The sequence below is a fragment of the Triticum urartu genome, chromosome 1A (genome assembly GCF_056163025.1).
Source record: "Triticum urartu cultivar PI428250 chromosome 1A, HENAU_Tu73, whole genome shotgun sequence".
NCBI classification, from domain to species: Eukaryota; Viridiplantae; Streptophyta; class Magnoliopsida; order Poales; family Poaceae; genus Triticum; species Triticum urartu.
Window position 1 is genome coordinate 456,060,991 of NC_141873.1, and position 15,963 is coordinate 456,076,953.

At 43.8% G+C, this 15,963-nt stretch overlaps 1 protein-coding gene and 1 pseudogene across 33 annotated transcripts; both read right to left on the reverse strand.

Moving 5' to 3' along the window:
• Nucleotides 1–7,500: 7,500 nt before the first annotated feature.
• Nucleotides 7,501–12,999, reverse strand: LOC125518081 (F-box/FBD/LRR-repeat protein At1g13570). 33 transcript variants are annotated; one of them, XM_048683156.2, is made up of 7 exons: nucleotides 12,725–12,998; nucleotides 12,321–12,415; nucleotides 10,268–11,021; nucleotides 8,919–9,803; nucleotides 8,677–8,832; nucleotides 8,302–8,593; nucleotides 7,501–7,933 (listed from the first exon to the last, which is right to left on the reverse strand). In XM_048683156.2, the coding sequence occupies exons 4-6, from the start codon at nucleotides 9,777–9,779 to the stop codon at nucleotides 8,327–8,329; spliced, it is 1,284 nt and encodes a 427-aa protein (XP_048539113.1). In that variant the 5' UTR covers nucleotides 9,780–9,803; nucleotides 10,268–11,021; nucleotides 12,321–12,415; nucleotides 12,725–12,998; the 3' UTR covers nucleotides 7,501–7,933; nucleotides 8,302–8,326. The 33 variants fall into 33 exon arrangements, with proteins under 33 accessions (XP_048539113.1, XP_048539086.1, XP_048539037.1 ...); XM_048683129.2 differs by having other exon boundaries at nucleotides 10,268–11,547; XM_048683080.2 differs by adding an exon at nucleotides 12,504–12,569 and having other exon boundaries at nucleotides 10,268–12,415.
• A 351-nt stretch (nucleotides 13,000–13,350) lies between these two features.
• On the reverse strand, nucleotides 13,351–15,520 carry LOC147991670 (uncharacterized; annotated as a pseudogene).
• Nucleotides 15,521–15,963: the final 443 nt, after the last annotated feature.

The window sequence follows — 15,963 nt, forward strand, 5'->3', positions numbered from 1 at the left end:
GACAAAGGCATATCATTAGGATCAGAAGAAACACTCTTAGTAGCAAATAATTTCATAAGTTCATCCATCTTTTCACTCAACACATTAATTTCTTCTATTGCATGCACTTTTTTATTAGAAGTTCTTTCAGTATGCCATTGAGAATAATTAACCATAATATTATCTAGGAGTTTAGTAGCATCTCCTAAAGTGATTTCCATAAAAGTGCCTCCCGCGGCCGAATCTAAAAGATTTCTAGAAGCAAAATTCAATCCGGCATAAAAAATTGTATAATCATCCACAAATTCAAACCATGAGTAGGGCAATTACGTATCATTAATTTCATTCTCTCCCAAGATTATGCAACATGTTCATGATCAAGTTGTTTAAAGTTCATTATATCGTTTCTAAGAGAGATGATCTTAGCGGGAGGAAAATACTTAGAGATAAAAGCAAGCTTTAGCACGATCTCTAAGCGAAAAAGGAAATAGCTTCAATTTAACGACATCATTATTGACATCTTTTTTCTTTTGCATATCACATAAATCAATGAAGCTATTCAGATGAGTAGCGGCATCTTCACTAGGAAGGCCGGCGAATTGATCTTTCATAACAAGATTCAACAAAGCAGTATTAATTTCACAAGATTCAGCATCGGTAAGAGGAGCAATCGGAGTGCTAAGGAAATCATTATTATTAGTATTGGTGAAGTCACACAATTTGGTAGTATCTTGAGCCATCGCGACAAACAAGCAATCTAACACACGAGTAAACAAAAAGCAAGCGGACAAAAGAGGCAAACAGAGAGGGAGGATAGAGAGAGAGGGCGAATAAAACGGCAAGGGTGAATTGGGGGGAGAGGAAAACGAGAGGCAAATGGAAAATAATGTAATGCGAGAGATAGGGATTGTGATGGGTACTTGGTATATTGAATTTTTGCGTAGACTCCCCGGCAACGGCGCCAGAAATCCTTCTTGCTACGTCTTGAGCTTGCGTTGGTTTTCCCCGAAGAGGAAGGGATGATGCAGCAGAGTAGCGTAAGTATTTCCCTCAGTTTTTGAGAACCAATGTATCAATCCAGTAGGACCCCACGCTCAAGTCCCTCGTACCTGCACAAAGCGATAGCTACTTGCAACCAACGCGATTAGGGGTTGTCAAGCCCTTCACGGTCACTTACGAGAGTGAGATCTGATAGATAGAATATTTTTGGTATTTTTGATATAAATATGCAAAGTAAAAAGTAAGGGAAAAGTAAATAGCAAAACAATATAAAAGTAATGGAGATTGATATGATGAGAATAGACCTGGGGGCCATAGGTTTCACTAGTGGCTTCTCTCAAGAGCATAAGTATTCTACGGTGGGTGAACAAATTACTGTTGAGCAATTGATAGAATTGAGCATAATTATGAGAATATCTAAGCATGATCATGTATATAGGCATCACGTCCGTGACAAGTAGACCGAAACGATTCTGCATCTACTACTATTACTCCACTCATCGACCGCTATCCAGCATGCATCTAGAGTATTAAGTTAAAAATAGAGTAACGCCTTAAGCAAGATGACATGATGTAGAGAGATAAATTCATGCAATATGAAATAAACCCCATCTTGTTATCCTCGATGGCAACGATACAATACGTGCCTTGCTGCCCCTTCTGTCACTGGGTAAGGACACCGCAAGGTCAAACCCAAAGCTAAGCACTTCTCCCATGGCAAGAACTACCAATCTAGTTGGCCAAACCAAACGAATAATTCAAAGAGACTTGCAAAGATAACCAATCATGCATAAAAGAATTCAGAGAAGATTCAAATATTATTCATAGATAGACTTGATCATAAACCCACAATTCATCGGTCTCAACAAACACATCGCAAAAAGAAGATTACATCGAATAGATCTCCACAAGAGAGGGGGGGAACTTTGTATTGAGATTCAAAGAGAGAGAAGAAGCCATCTAGCTACTAACTATGGACCCGAAGGTCTGAGGTAAACTACTAACACTTCATCGGAGGGGCTAGGATGATGTAGAAGCCCTCCGTGATGACGGCCCTCTTCCAGCGGAGCTCCGGAATAGGCCCCAAGATGGGATCTCGTGGATACAGAAAGTTGCGGCGGTGGAATTAGGTTTTGGCTCCTCTTCTGATCGTTTGGGGGTATGTGTGTATATATAGGAGGAAGGAGCACATCAGTGGAGCACCGAGGGGCCCACGAGGCAGGGGGTGCGCCCTAGGAGGGGGCGCCCCCCACCCTCGTGACCACCTCTTTGATCCCTTGCGGTAGGGTCCAAGTCTCCTGGATCACGTTCGGTGAGAAAATCACGTTTTCGAAGATTTTATTCCGTTTGGACTCCGTTTGATATTCTGTTTATCCGAAACACTGAAATAGGCAAAAAACAACAATTCTGGGCTGGGTCTCTGGTTAATAGGTTAGTCCCAAAAATAATATAAAAATGGAAAATAAAGCCCAATATAGTCCAAAACATTAGATAATATAGCATGGAGCAACCACAAATTATAGATATGTTGGAGACGTATCATTCTTCATATAGAGAGTCTCTTGAGTTATCACTTTCATATACTAGTGGGAATTTTCATTATAGAACTTGGCTTGTATATTCTGATGATGGGCTTCCTCAAATGCCCGAGGTCTTCATGAGCAAGCAAGTTGGATGCACACCCACTTAGTTTCAGTTGGAGCTTTCATACACTTATAGCTCTAGTGCATCTGTTGCATGGCAATCCCTACTCACTCACATTGATATCTATTGATGGGCATCTCCATAGCCCGTTGATACACCTAGTTGATGTGAGACTATCTTCTCCTTTTTGTCTTCTCCACCATCATATTCTATTCCACCTATAGTGCTATGTCCATGGCTCACGCTCATGTATTACGTGAAAGTTGAAAAGGTTTGAGAACGTCAAAAGTATGAAACAATTGCTTGGCTTGTCATCGGGGTTGTGCATGATGTGAATATTTTGTGTGGTGAAGATGGAGCATAGCCAGACTATATGATTTTGTAGGGATAACTTTCTTTGGCCATGTTATTTTGAAAAGACATGATTGCTTTATTAGTAGGCTTGAAGTATTATTGTTTTTATGTCAAATGATAGACTATTGATTTGAATCATTCGTATCTTAATATTCATGCCATGATTAGATATGTGATCAAGATTATGCTAAGTAGCATTCCATATCAAAAATTATCTTTTTTATCATTTACCTACTCGAGGACGAGCAGGAATTAAGCTTGGCGATGCTGATACGTCTCCGTTATATCTATAATTTTTGATTGTTCCATGCCAATATTCTACAGCTTTCATATACTTTTGGCAACTTTTTATACTATTTTTGGGACTAACATATTGATCTAGTGCCCAGTGCCAGTTCATGTTTGTTGCATGTTTTTTGTTTCGCATAATATCCATATCAAACGGAGTCCAAACAGAATAAAAACTGACGGAGATTTTTTTTGGAATATATATGATTTTTGGGAAGAAAAATCCACGCGAGACGATGCTCGAGGGGCCCACGAGGCAGGGGGGCGCGCCCCAGGGGGCAGGCGCTCCCCTGACCCTCATGGCCACCCCGTAAGGCGGTTGATGCCCTTCTTTCGCCGCAAGAAAGCTAATATCTGGATAGAGATCGTGTCAAAATTTTAGCCCAATCGGAGTTACGAATCTCCGGGAATATAAGAAACGGTGAAAGGGTAGAATCTGAGAACGCAGAAACAGAGAGAGACAGAGAGACAGATCCAATCTCGGAGGGGCTCTCGCTCCTCCCATGCCATGGAGGCCAAGGACTAGAGGGGAAACCCTTCTCCCATCTAGGGAGGAGGTCAAGGAAGAAGAAGACGAAGGGGCCCCCTCTCCCCTTCTCTTCCGGTGGCTCCGGAACGCTGCCGTGGCCATCATCATCATCATCGTCATGATCTACACCAACACCTCCACCATCTTCACCAACATCTCCATCACCTTCCCTCCTCTATCTACAGCGGTCCACTCTCCCGCAACCTGCTGTACCCTCTACTTGAACATGGTGCTTTATGCTTCATATTATTATCCAATGATGTGTTGCCATCCTATGATGTCTGAGTAGATTTCCCTTGTCCTATCGGTGGTTGATGAATTGCTATGATTGATTTAATTTGCTTGTGGTTATGTTGTTGTCCTTTGTTGCCCATCATATGATCGCGTGCGTGGATCACACCCTAGGGTTAGTTGTATGTTGATAGGACTATGTATTGGAGGGCAAGAGCGACAGAAGCTTCAACCTAGCATAGAAATTGATGCATACGGGATTGAAGGGGGACCAATATATCTTAATGCTATGGTTGGGTTTTACCTTAATGAACGTTAGTAGTTGCGGATGCTTGCTAATAGTTCCAATCATAAGTGCATAGAATTCCAAGTCAGGAATGACATGCTAGCAGTGGCCTCCCCCACATAATACTTGCTATCGGTCTAGTAAAGTAGTCAATTGCTTAGGGCCAATTTCACAACTCCTACCACCACTTTTCCACACTCGCTATATTTACTTTATTGCTTCTTTACTTACAACAGCCCCTACCTTTTATTTACTTGCTCTTTATTATCTTGCAAACCTATCCAACAACACCTACAAAGTACTTCTAGTTTCATACTTGTTCTAGGTAAAACAAACGTCAAGCGTGCGTAGAGTTGTATCGGTGGTCGATAGAACTTGAGGGGATATTTGTTCTACCTTTAGCTCCTCATTGGGTTCGACACTCTTACTTATCGAAAACTGTTGCGATCCCCTATACTTGTGGGTTATCAGTGTCGCTTGGGAGCCTCTGTCAAGTTGTGGAGTTGAACCAAGAAGTTTGTAAGGGCAAGGAGATCGCTACTTCGTGAAGATCTACCCGAGTGAGGCAAGTCCTTCATGGGCGATGGCCATGGTGGGATAGACAAGGTTGCTTCTTCGTGGACCCTTCGTGGATGGAGCCCTCTGTGGACTCACGCAGTTGTTACCCTTCGTGGGTTGAAGTCTCCATCAATGTGGATGTACGATAGCACCACCTATCGGAACCACGCCAAAAATCTTTGTGTCTCCATTGTGTTTGCTCTCTCCAAACCCTTCCCTTTACCTTCATATGCAAATGTTTTACTTTCCCCTGCTACACTCTTAGAATTGCATGTGTAGGTTGATTGCTTTCCACTGCGCTGCTGCACGCCGACAACCGAGCTGCCACTGACTACCAGCCCGACGCACTGCCACCGCCTCCCGAGAGCCACGTCGATGCCACGCCCTGCCGCCGGCCTGCCCAGACCCAGATGGGGCCCAAAGGCCCATATTTGGGCCGGGTGGGCGCCGTCAACCCACGCTGCCGCATCACCTTGTCGCCTACGATGTCGCCGCCGCCCAGAGTCCGCCGCCGCCCGCGCCAGGAACCCCCTCCGCCGCGCAGAACCGTTGCCGCTTAGGGCACCGCCCAGAGTTGCTCCGCCCCGCGCCGGAGGAACCGCGAGAGGGGAAAGGCTAGGGCCGCCGCCGCCAGCGTCGCCTGGGCTAGGCCCGCGGTGGGCGCCTGCAACAAAGACGGGAAGGGAGAGGTGAGGGAGGGAAGCTCGCGGAGGAAGGTGCGGGGCGCGGTCGAAGGGGGGGGAGTCGCCACGGTTTTCTTGTAAGATAAAATTAACATCTACTCCCTTCTTTTCTTAATACAAGACTTTTAGCTATTTTAAAATATTGACTACATACATACTAAAATGAGTGAACACACATACTAAAATATGTCTAGATACATGCGAATAAAAAAAAGCTAAAATGTCTTATACTCCCTCCTTTTCGGTTTGTAGGGCTCAAATCTAAAATCTCATCAACCAAGGCAGACGGTGAGTGAAGGAATGTATCTCGTACTTTACAAAACTACCTAAATTAAACTACTCCCTCCGTTTCAGTTTACAAGTCCTGCGCGTATACCTAGGTTGCCAATTTTATCACCGTAATATAAACTATATAACACAAAAATTATACCGTTTGAAAATAGAACATCTGAAGTTTATAATGGTATGTTTTTGTAATATATGACTTCTATTGGTTGATCAAATTGACGACATAGGGGTACGTGCACGCCTTGTAAACTGAGAGAGAGAGGAAGTAATGCATTAATTTGGATTAATTACAGTGTATGGATGCTTGGCCACTAGATGAGTAGAAACATTACATGCATTGATGTGTTCTTTTTTAATTCTTGCATCTAAATATTTAATGCGCTTAGTAGCGAGGACGAGTCCTTTAAATCGAAAAAACGAAAAAAAATTAAGATAAGCCTTACAAACCGAAAAAAGGGAGTACTATTGTTTTCAGGGGCAAATAAATTGACATCTACTTGGTCTTGTCTCCAATTTCGAATGACTAGTCTCCAGTTTGGCAACCGACAATGTGTACTACACCCACGTCATATCTTCACGCACTTGGTCTCAAGACCCGGCGCACGCAGAATTATTTTATCACGATTTCGCTAGCCGCTTCTAAAAAGACGACTCATCATGACAATTAACTACTCAACGAACTTCCCATACATATAAAGCCATCTTTCTTTGTCAACTAGTACTTCCGTTCTTAAAAGAGCGTATTTCTAACTTTGTTAAAGGGTCAAACTATCTCAAAGTTTGATTGAGTTTGTGCAAAATATATCAATGCTTGTGAAATAAAATAGATATATCATGAAACTATATTTTATCATGAATCTAATACTATTATTTTTTTAGAAGACTAATACTACTAAGTTGATGGCATAAATGTTGATATATTATTGTATACATACGGTCAAACATAAAAATGTTTGATTTTTCAACAAAGTTGAAAATACACTCTTCCAAGGAGAGCGGAGTAATTTTGTGTTTACCAATCACGTGTTGGTCAGCTTGAAATGCATTTTTTTAGGGGAGCTTTAAATGCATTTTATTTGAGCCCATTCCACTTGGAACATTTCCTGCTGTACAAACAAGTACTACAAGTTGAATTATCACAACAAGCAAGAAACTCTAATATGGTAGTACTACAATTTTATTCATAAATGAAGTTGATTCTGTCAATGTTTTGCACTGCTGTAGCAAACAGTAGTGCTTACAGTTTACAGCTCATGCCTTACTTTCGAGACTGGACTATTGCCAAGTTTTGTCTTTTTACTTTCGAGACTGGACTCGATCCTATCCTTGAGAAAACAGCAGGTGCATAATATATTTTTTCTAAGGGCAGCAAAGTTGACTGCAACAATTAGCAAAGCTGACCTTCTGAACTCTTAAGACAAACAAGTAGAGTCAATGAGTCGAACTTATGCAAATTAAAGCGCACGCTATAATTCACTACGCGTTTTTAGGTGTGCAAAAATAGTCAGGTCAAACAGGTAGGTAAAAAAATATCTCGGGTTAAACGGATTGTCCTCCATTTGCACATTACCGCAGAGTCGATGTAGACAAACTGAACTTGACAGATGACATCCGACTGAAGAACTTCTAGCACGACCCAAAGCGGTCAAAAAAACAAATAGTGGTGCGTCAGGTGCAAATTTCTGCATTCTCAAATGGCGCAAACAGTTGAAAACAGAACGACCGCGAGCTAGTGAAATACACCCTCTGGTCCTAAATATAACACGTTTTCGCAGTTCAATATGAACTGCCAAACATTTTCTTTCTGAACTTTGACACAACAAGTAAGCAACTCTTGAGGCAACATTGTTTTCCACAGGAACACGGGATAACTTCAACATCAAATTATGGGGATAACTTATGCTTGTATACCCTGACTTCAGATCTTGTGCCTTGCAAGATCGCACCAAACGAGAGCAGTAGAGTTGTTAGAGGTTCCCAACACAAGCTTGACACCGTTCCTTCCAATTGTCTCGACTTGTTCCTTCAGAGATTGGACTTGATCCTCTCCATGGAAACAGAGTAGGGATAAAACACTAGGGTGGTGAAGTTGACCTGCGCAAGACCAAAACCGTAGTCATAATTCTGAATTGAAGTAGAATAAGATTGCCAATTTTCCAGACAATTAGTCAATATTTTCATCTTTTACAAAAACGTTTATGCTCAGAATTCTCCCTTGCATGTTATCTCAAAGTCAACTAAAGGCAAACTGAAATTGAATAGCACTAAAATCCAGATATGACCCAAAATGGTAGAAGAAATATAAGTGACATGCCAAGTCTGAAGCTGGCACTGCTATTTCCAAATTGAATAAATGTAAATATTTTCCCTTCAATAGAAAACTGAACCTACTTTAATGTAAGTAACTGTACAGACGAATAAATGTAAATATTTTCCCTTCAATAGAAAAACTTAGCCTGCACCTTTTTCTAGTGGGGGAAACAAGCCTCAAAGAATCAATATTTCTGCATCCTTTGATGCTCTTCTCAGCTTCAGGAGATATTTTAGGACATTTCTGTCCAATCCCTTGTCGATTATTCCCAATTTTCTTAACACTGGTGCACCTTCAAGTAAAAATTTCAAGAAGCCTAGCTCCGCAACGGAGCCAGTAAAGTCAAACAAACCAAGTACTTCAACGTTCTGGAAGAGACAGACATCACGGTCTATTGATTCCCAGAAATGCACTGTTGGTCCCGCGGAATTCCTGGAAATGAGCTGCAAAGTACAGACTGTAAATTGAGCAACGGTCCAATGGAAATTTATGATATGTAGCAAGTCGAAGATTTCATCGTCATTACCTTTAGTTTGACAAATCGCAGGTTGGGGGCATGCTGAAATAAGCACAAGGCAAAATTTGCTTCCTTGAGATCACCGAGATTGATCTCCAGGCTTATCTCTGTCAGCCGGTTGAATAATCTTGGCTGCTTGAGAATCAGAAATTCATGTTCTACGCGCTGAAATGGCAATAGGCCCCCAAACATAATAAGAAACAGTGAAATAATAAGCACTAAGCGAAAACTTTGCCATCACAGTTTCTTACCTCAAGGATGTGTCCATGAAACCTAATAGTCTCAACATCTGAAAGAGAAGCAATAAATGGAGAAAGATTGAAGTTGCATCTGGTTGTCGAAGCACCATCTGTGTCAGAATTCAGTTCCAGTCCGATCCATACGGAAGTAAGATAAGGAGCATGCAGATTGAGGTGTGTAAACCAGCCTTCAATTTTTAGCACCTTGAGCTTTGTTGAACGAATATTTATATTGGATTGGCTGCACAATCCACGAATATTAAGTTTCTCCAAATTCGGGCAACTCGCTACTAAATCCCCTAAACTGTTTCCTTCCACAGTAACATATTCTAGACGAAGAGTATGCAATTGTTTGAAGCCTTTAGATGGAGGTGGCAAATGTAAACTAGTGAAAACACAAGCTCGCAGATACACATATTCTAGTTCATCGCAGGAGAAAAAACTAGACGGGACCTTGTAACTGTCACGTATACTTGTCTGAAGTTGAATCTCCTTAATCTTATTTCTTGACAGCATAAGCATCCAACGGTAAAGGTGTCCTCCAGTGGATACCATTTCATTCGCTACGGTATTCAGGCAAAACTTCAGAATTGGGCCGTTGTGGAGGAAGAGAAACATATCAGTGAACTTAAGAAATCTGCGGTCATCGTCTGCACTATCATTTCCTGAAGCGAAATCAGCTCTCCTGAACATCAGTTCGGTCATTGAAGCCCATGTGTACCTCCAAGTCCTTGACAAGAGGCATGTTCCAACAGCTTCTTTTATTGGCAGACAACAAAGGATTTTGTCTCTGAGAGCTTCGGGTAGATTGCTGATGATATCTTCATCCACAACAGACTTACGTATCTTCGTTGGGGAACTCCCATGGTCCATTTGGTACACTTTTACTGTGAGAGCCTGCATGTAATGTGGCACAAGATAACCTATTAATCTCTAACATGCCACACATTATAAATGGGACACTAGAAAGGGGAGCAAGAGGAGACAGTCCGGAATTGGATGCATTCCTCCTCTTGATATGATATTCTATTGTACTGAAAAGATGTACAAAAAATGTTTTAAGGAAGTAACGCCATATGAGAAATTTCACATCTCCACATGACAATTCATAGTAATCAGGCGAGCATTTCTGTTAAACACCCAGAAAAGGTTAATTCGCACCACTTTAATTAATTGGACATCGCAACATAATTTGCACCCCATTGTTGGTATAGACTCGTGAAATGATTCATATTACGATTCTCGGTTAAACACTTCATATATCCAGGTGGAATGAGCCATTGAAGTTGTCACTGTTCTAATTTCTGTTTTACCTACCTAAAGACGGAGCGAAGCCAAAGCGAGAGACGATCGGGCCTCACCTAGGGTTGGGGCAGCTGCCTCCGATATCTTCCTGTCCCCCGCTCTTGTTGGTTTTCGGTTGCTTTCTCCTGTCACGGCCGGCGGTGCGATCCTGGGGAGGCAGCACGGCGCGGCACGACACCGCGCCGGCCCGACCAAGAAAATACGGCGGCGGCCGGCCGGCGAGTGGATGCTGAGCAGGTGCTTGCGAGCCGCGGAAGAGTGTAAAACCTTTCTTTCTTTTTAATCGAGGAGTCCAAAATCTTGGATCCGGTCGAACCAGAGAAGCCACATTTTTTTCCTTGCCACACACTTCTTATATATACACATTAATAAATATACAATATTAATTGCAATAAATGCCTATATGTGATATTAGGGAGGAAATTAATTGCACATTAATATTATGTAAGATATCTTTACGCATTAATTTTTTTGCGAGGTATCTTTACGCATTAATTATATGATCAACACATGCATTTATAGTTGATATGATACTACTCCCTCCGTTCCTAAATATTTGTCTTTCTAGAGATTTCAACAAGTGACTACATACGGAGCAAAATGAGTGAATCTACACTCTAAAATATGTCTATATACATCCGTATGTGATAGTCCATTTGAAATCTCTAAAAGGACAAATATTTAGGAACGGAGGGAGTAGAAGTGAAGCCGCAATCTCAAAGCTAGAGAAATATGAAATAATTCTTACCGACCTAACAAGTTCAGTCTCTGACATTGGCATCGCCACACTTTCAACCCCCACCGATCACGCTGCATGTCATACAGCAAATTAGGCACATTGTCACCATCGTAACCGCATAAGAAACACATATAGGCACAACATAATAGGGTCAAGATGGAACACGCGATATTAAATTATTAATAAGGCAAAACATCAAAATTACAATGATGCAAGGACAAATATACCCTTAGCTCTCGGTGATTTGCACTAAAAGCAGCTGGTGCTGCCTGCTAAACAAAATTTCAGAGGTCAAAATCGATGCTAGATGCTAGGCTCACAACTGAAAATTGTACTATATCCTAGCGAGTCGAAGAATAAAGCATAAAATTAAACACAAAACAAGAATGGCTAACACAAGTTATTTGCATCATGAAACATTCTCATCTAGTGCGACTTGAGATACTATGGCATGATGTTAAAGCCCTCTGATTTTAACCTTCGTCCTGGTATATCTAACAAAGCAGCTTAATGTCAAGTCCATCCACTGCATTTATGCCTTCTCCTTTTCGATTGGTTTCTGATAGCACAAGTCTTCTTTCTTTCTTTAAGGGTGTCCTGCAATTAAAACTTCAGTGTTATAGTAGCAGCAGTTAACAGCGCAGTGCATTTCTCCATTGATCATTGTTCTCCTCTTTTCTCTTGTTCATGTATACCTCTAGAGTGTAGTTACCTGCTTCTATTTCAGTTTATTATAGGCCGCACTTTTGTGCATCTTGGTCTGCTAAAAAATAGAGGACTGAGAAAGGAAGAAAATGAATTTCTTTGCTCAACATAGATAGATAGTACAGAGATATCCGTGTTTCCAGAACTAACTTTTCCTCTTAGTACTACAAGAGTCGTCTCAGCCTCTTGAAGCTTAATTAATTTCTACTTCTCTCGACAGAGCATCATGTTGATTATTCCCCATCTTTGCATGTACTCCCTCCGTTCCAAATTACTTGTCGTCGTTTTAGTTCCAAATTTGAACTAAAACGACGACAAGTAATTTGGAACGGAGGGAGTATTCCATGTTTCAACGGTCGCAGATTTCTGAGAAAGCTCACTCCTGTAAAATTACTCGCAGCACTTAACCCCAACAGCCGCTTCACCCTCTTCAGCCATGCCAGACTCCATCATCCTCTCCAACCTGGACGACACAGTGGCCGCTAAAATCCAGACGAACAAAGCATGCACACTAAAACATTCCTCACTGTCATACACAAAACTCACCACCCAATCCGGACGAACAAAGCATGCACACTAAAACATTCCTCGCTGTCATACCCAAAAGGCCAAAACTCACCACCCAATCCGGACGAACAAAGCATGCACGCTAAAAAATTCCTCACCTTAACAACCCACTGTTAGTCTTCTTTCTTGTTGGCATGTACGAACTCAGGGACTCTTTTCCAATAAGAAGCACGATATTGGACGACTCCTGTGACTGAAAGAAATCATTCAATCCAACATCATTTGCAAGAGATCGAAGAATTTTTTTTATTTTCCATCACAACATTCTACAACAATAGTACCAATTATCTCAATATCTCTGTGTGCAGACAACCCCCAGCCCTGTCCTGTTTCTCCCCTGTTCATCCCTTCTAGCACAGAGCAGCAACTATCTCAAAAAAAAAAAAATGCACAGTACATAAGCAGCACGCAACCACGAACAGCCACCGCGTGCCACCTGACCCCTCTCTCATCTCAATCAAATAAAATGGTGAGATTGGAACGAACCTTAGAGACAGAGTACCTTGGGAGAGGTTTCGGGAAGAGCTGATAATGGGGGAGACGCCGGGCGCTGCTTGAGACGCGTTCTTTGGCGTCATCGAGGGAGGGGAGCCGAGGATGTTGGGGTTGAAGTTCCCAACGGCCTGCAAGAATCGCGTGCGGGAAGCGGATTTGGAAGGGGTCTTCGTCGCTGCCGTCCGCCGTGGGCGAGGACGCGGCCGGGCTTGGCCAGAATATTCGGTGCTGGGGCCGGGAGCTTGGTCGGGATCTTCGCTACTGGAAAGGGATAAGACCCCGCATCCCACCGGCCCCGCAAAACGGTGTTTGTAGTTCGCGTAAAACAGTTTTTATTAGCCGGCGCGGGCCGGTACAGATGCAGACCCCCAAATGGATTCATAAAAAAGTAAATTTACGGAATATATATTTTTACTGGTTGGCTATGCGGGTTCTGCTTTTTGCATAGCTGCATCCCGCATATTATCGGCCCGTAAATACCAAATCCAACATAATTCAACAATTGAAAACAAACTGAATTATTCAAATCAAACATAATACAAATAACCATCCGCATTACAAATAATTATTCAAATCACCGTAGCAAACTTAAATAATGCAATACAAACTTGTCGTGAATACAAAAATTAGGCACTATCCACCCCTTTGCCAATAGTGCTCAATGAGATCTTCCTGAAGTTGAAAGTCCGTGTCTGCATTTTCAATCTCCTTGTATATCTGAAGAAAAGCTCTAATGCGGTTTGGGTCTCTAACTGGTTTGACACGGCTACTCACATTATCGTAAAAGAATTCTAAGTTCATTCCTCTCTTATCTTCAAGAATCATATTATGCAGGATAACACAGCATGTCATGATATTCTTCAAGGTTTTCTTATCCCAAAAACGAGCAGGATCATGGACAATGGCAAACCTAGATTGCAAAACACCGAATGCTCTTTTAATGTCTTTTCGGGCTGCCTCTTGCACCCTTGCAAATTCACATTGTTTTTTTGTTTTGGGTTCTTTGATGCTCTTGACAAATGTGCACCAAGGAGGGTATATATCATATGCAAGATAGTACCCCTTTGTGTATTCATGCCCATTGATAGTGTAGTTGCAAGCAGGAGCATCACCACTAGCAAGCCTAGCAAACAAATGAGAGCGTTGCAACACATTGATATCATTGAGAGTGCCCGGCATACCAAAAAAGCAATGCCAAATCCATAAATCCTCGGATGCTACGGCCTCTAGCACAATTGTTGCATCACGAGACTTGCCACAATACATTCCTTGCCAAGCCTTGGGGCAATTTTTCCAATTCCAATGCATACGATCAATGCTACCTAGCATGCCAGGCCAACCTCTCCTCTCATTAGCTGCCATCAATTTCTTTGTGTCATCTTCATTGGATGCCCGAAGATACTCAAGATCAAAGACACGGACGATCACTTTCGCAAATCTACGCACAGACTCAATTGTGCTATCTTCACCAATGCGAAGATACTCATCGACATAGTCAGCCAGAACGCCATATGCAATCACCCGCATAGCTGCGGAGATTTTTTGATATGCACTAAATCCCTTTAATCCCGCGACATTTCTTCTTTGAGTAAAATACCGGCAATTTGCCTCGCAAGCTTCAACAAGTTTCACAAAGAGGGATTAGCGCATTCGGTACCTTCTGCGGAAGAGGTGTGCAGGATATGTAGGATTCTCGCAAAATATTCTTGCATCAACATCTCGTTCCCAAGATGGCGATTCCAAGGAATGCACAGACGCCCGACAGTAGATCCCCGCCTCCTCTTCCGGTACTCATCTTCATGCTCCTTCACGGCAAGCGCCATGACTAATGTTTGCTGCCGAAAGGTCGCAAGCATGGTCTCCATATCCGAGTCATCCGAATCGGATGAATCAGATAGCAAGAACTTCTCGCACGGGGTCAACTCAATCTACACGCACACCGGCGCATCAATCTATTACACAGCTCGCAAAAATCACAAAAAAGGGACTAACCGGTGGCGGGTGATCCCGGGCGGCGACGAGGGGGGTGCGCTCGACGGTGGTGTAACGCCCCGAGACCGATGTGCCAGGTGTCCTCCAGTTATTCGCTGTTGTTGCGTTGTCATTGCTTGCGTGTCATGCATTGCATATCATGTCATCATGTGCATTTCATTTGCATACGTGTTCGTCTCATGCATCCGAGCATTTTCCCCGTTGTCCGTTTTGCATTCCGGTGCTCCGTTCTCCTCCGGTGGTCATTTCTACCTTCTTTTCGTGTGCAAGTGTTAAACATTTCCGGATTGGACCGAGACTTGTCAAGCGACCTTGGTTTACTACCGGTAGACCGCCTATCAAGTTTCATACCATTTGGACTTCGTTTGATACTCCAACGGTTAACCGAGGGACCGAAAAGGCCTCGTGTGTGTTGCAGCCCAACACCCTTCCAAAGTGGCCCAAAACCCACTTAAACCACCCCCATCATGTAGAGCGTTCGATCACAATCACGTGGCCGAAAACCGCACCTCATTTGGACTCTCCTAGCTCCCTCTACATATATATACGTGATCCCCTCCAAAATTTTCGCGGATGAAACCCTAGCCATCTTCCTCCTCGCGCCCGGACAAAACTCCTCCACTACCGGACATGTCCGCGCCGCCCTCCCCGGCGAATCACAGCGCGGCACCTCACCTCCGCCACCCTCTCTCTCCTCAACCCCGCCGCCGGCCCGCGCGGCCCGGCTCGGGCCCGCGGGGCCCGTCTCGCCAGCGCCGCCGTTCAACCGCGCCCGCCGCCCGAGCCCGCGGGTCCTCCCGCCGGCCACCATCTCCGCCGCCTCCCGCCGCCCGTCTCGCCATGCGCCGCCGCCACGCGTCGCCGGCCCCGCCGCCGAGCCGCGTGCGCCGCCGCCTTCGCCCGACCCCGCCCGGGATCTCCGTCGCGTGCTCCGCCGCCGGGCGCCGTCCCCGCCACCCAACGCCGCCCGCGCCGCGCCGCTCCGGTCGCCAGCCACCGCCGCCATCGCCGGAGTTCGATCCGGCCAGATCTGGACCGGGGTGGACCAGATCCACCAACCCCGCCATCCAAACGCCTCCCCGTGTCCCGAATCTCGCCATCCCGCACTACCTCGTCCGCCCGTTGACTTTTCCGGAGGTATAATTTCGCTAAGTCCCCGAAATTTCTAGATTCATATGCCCATCTTCATCGCATCGTATCTATGCATCCGTAACTCTGTTTTGCGCGTGTAGCATAGCAAAATGTTCGCCTCAA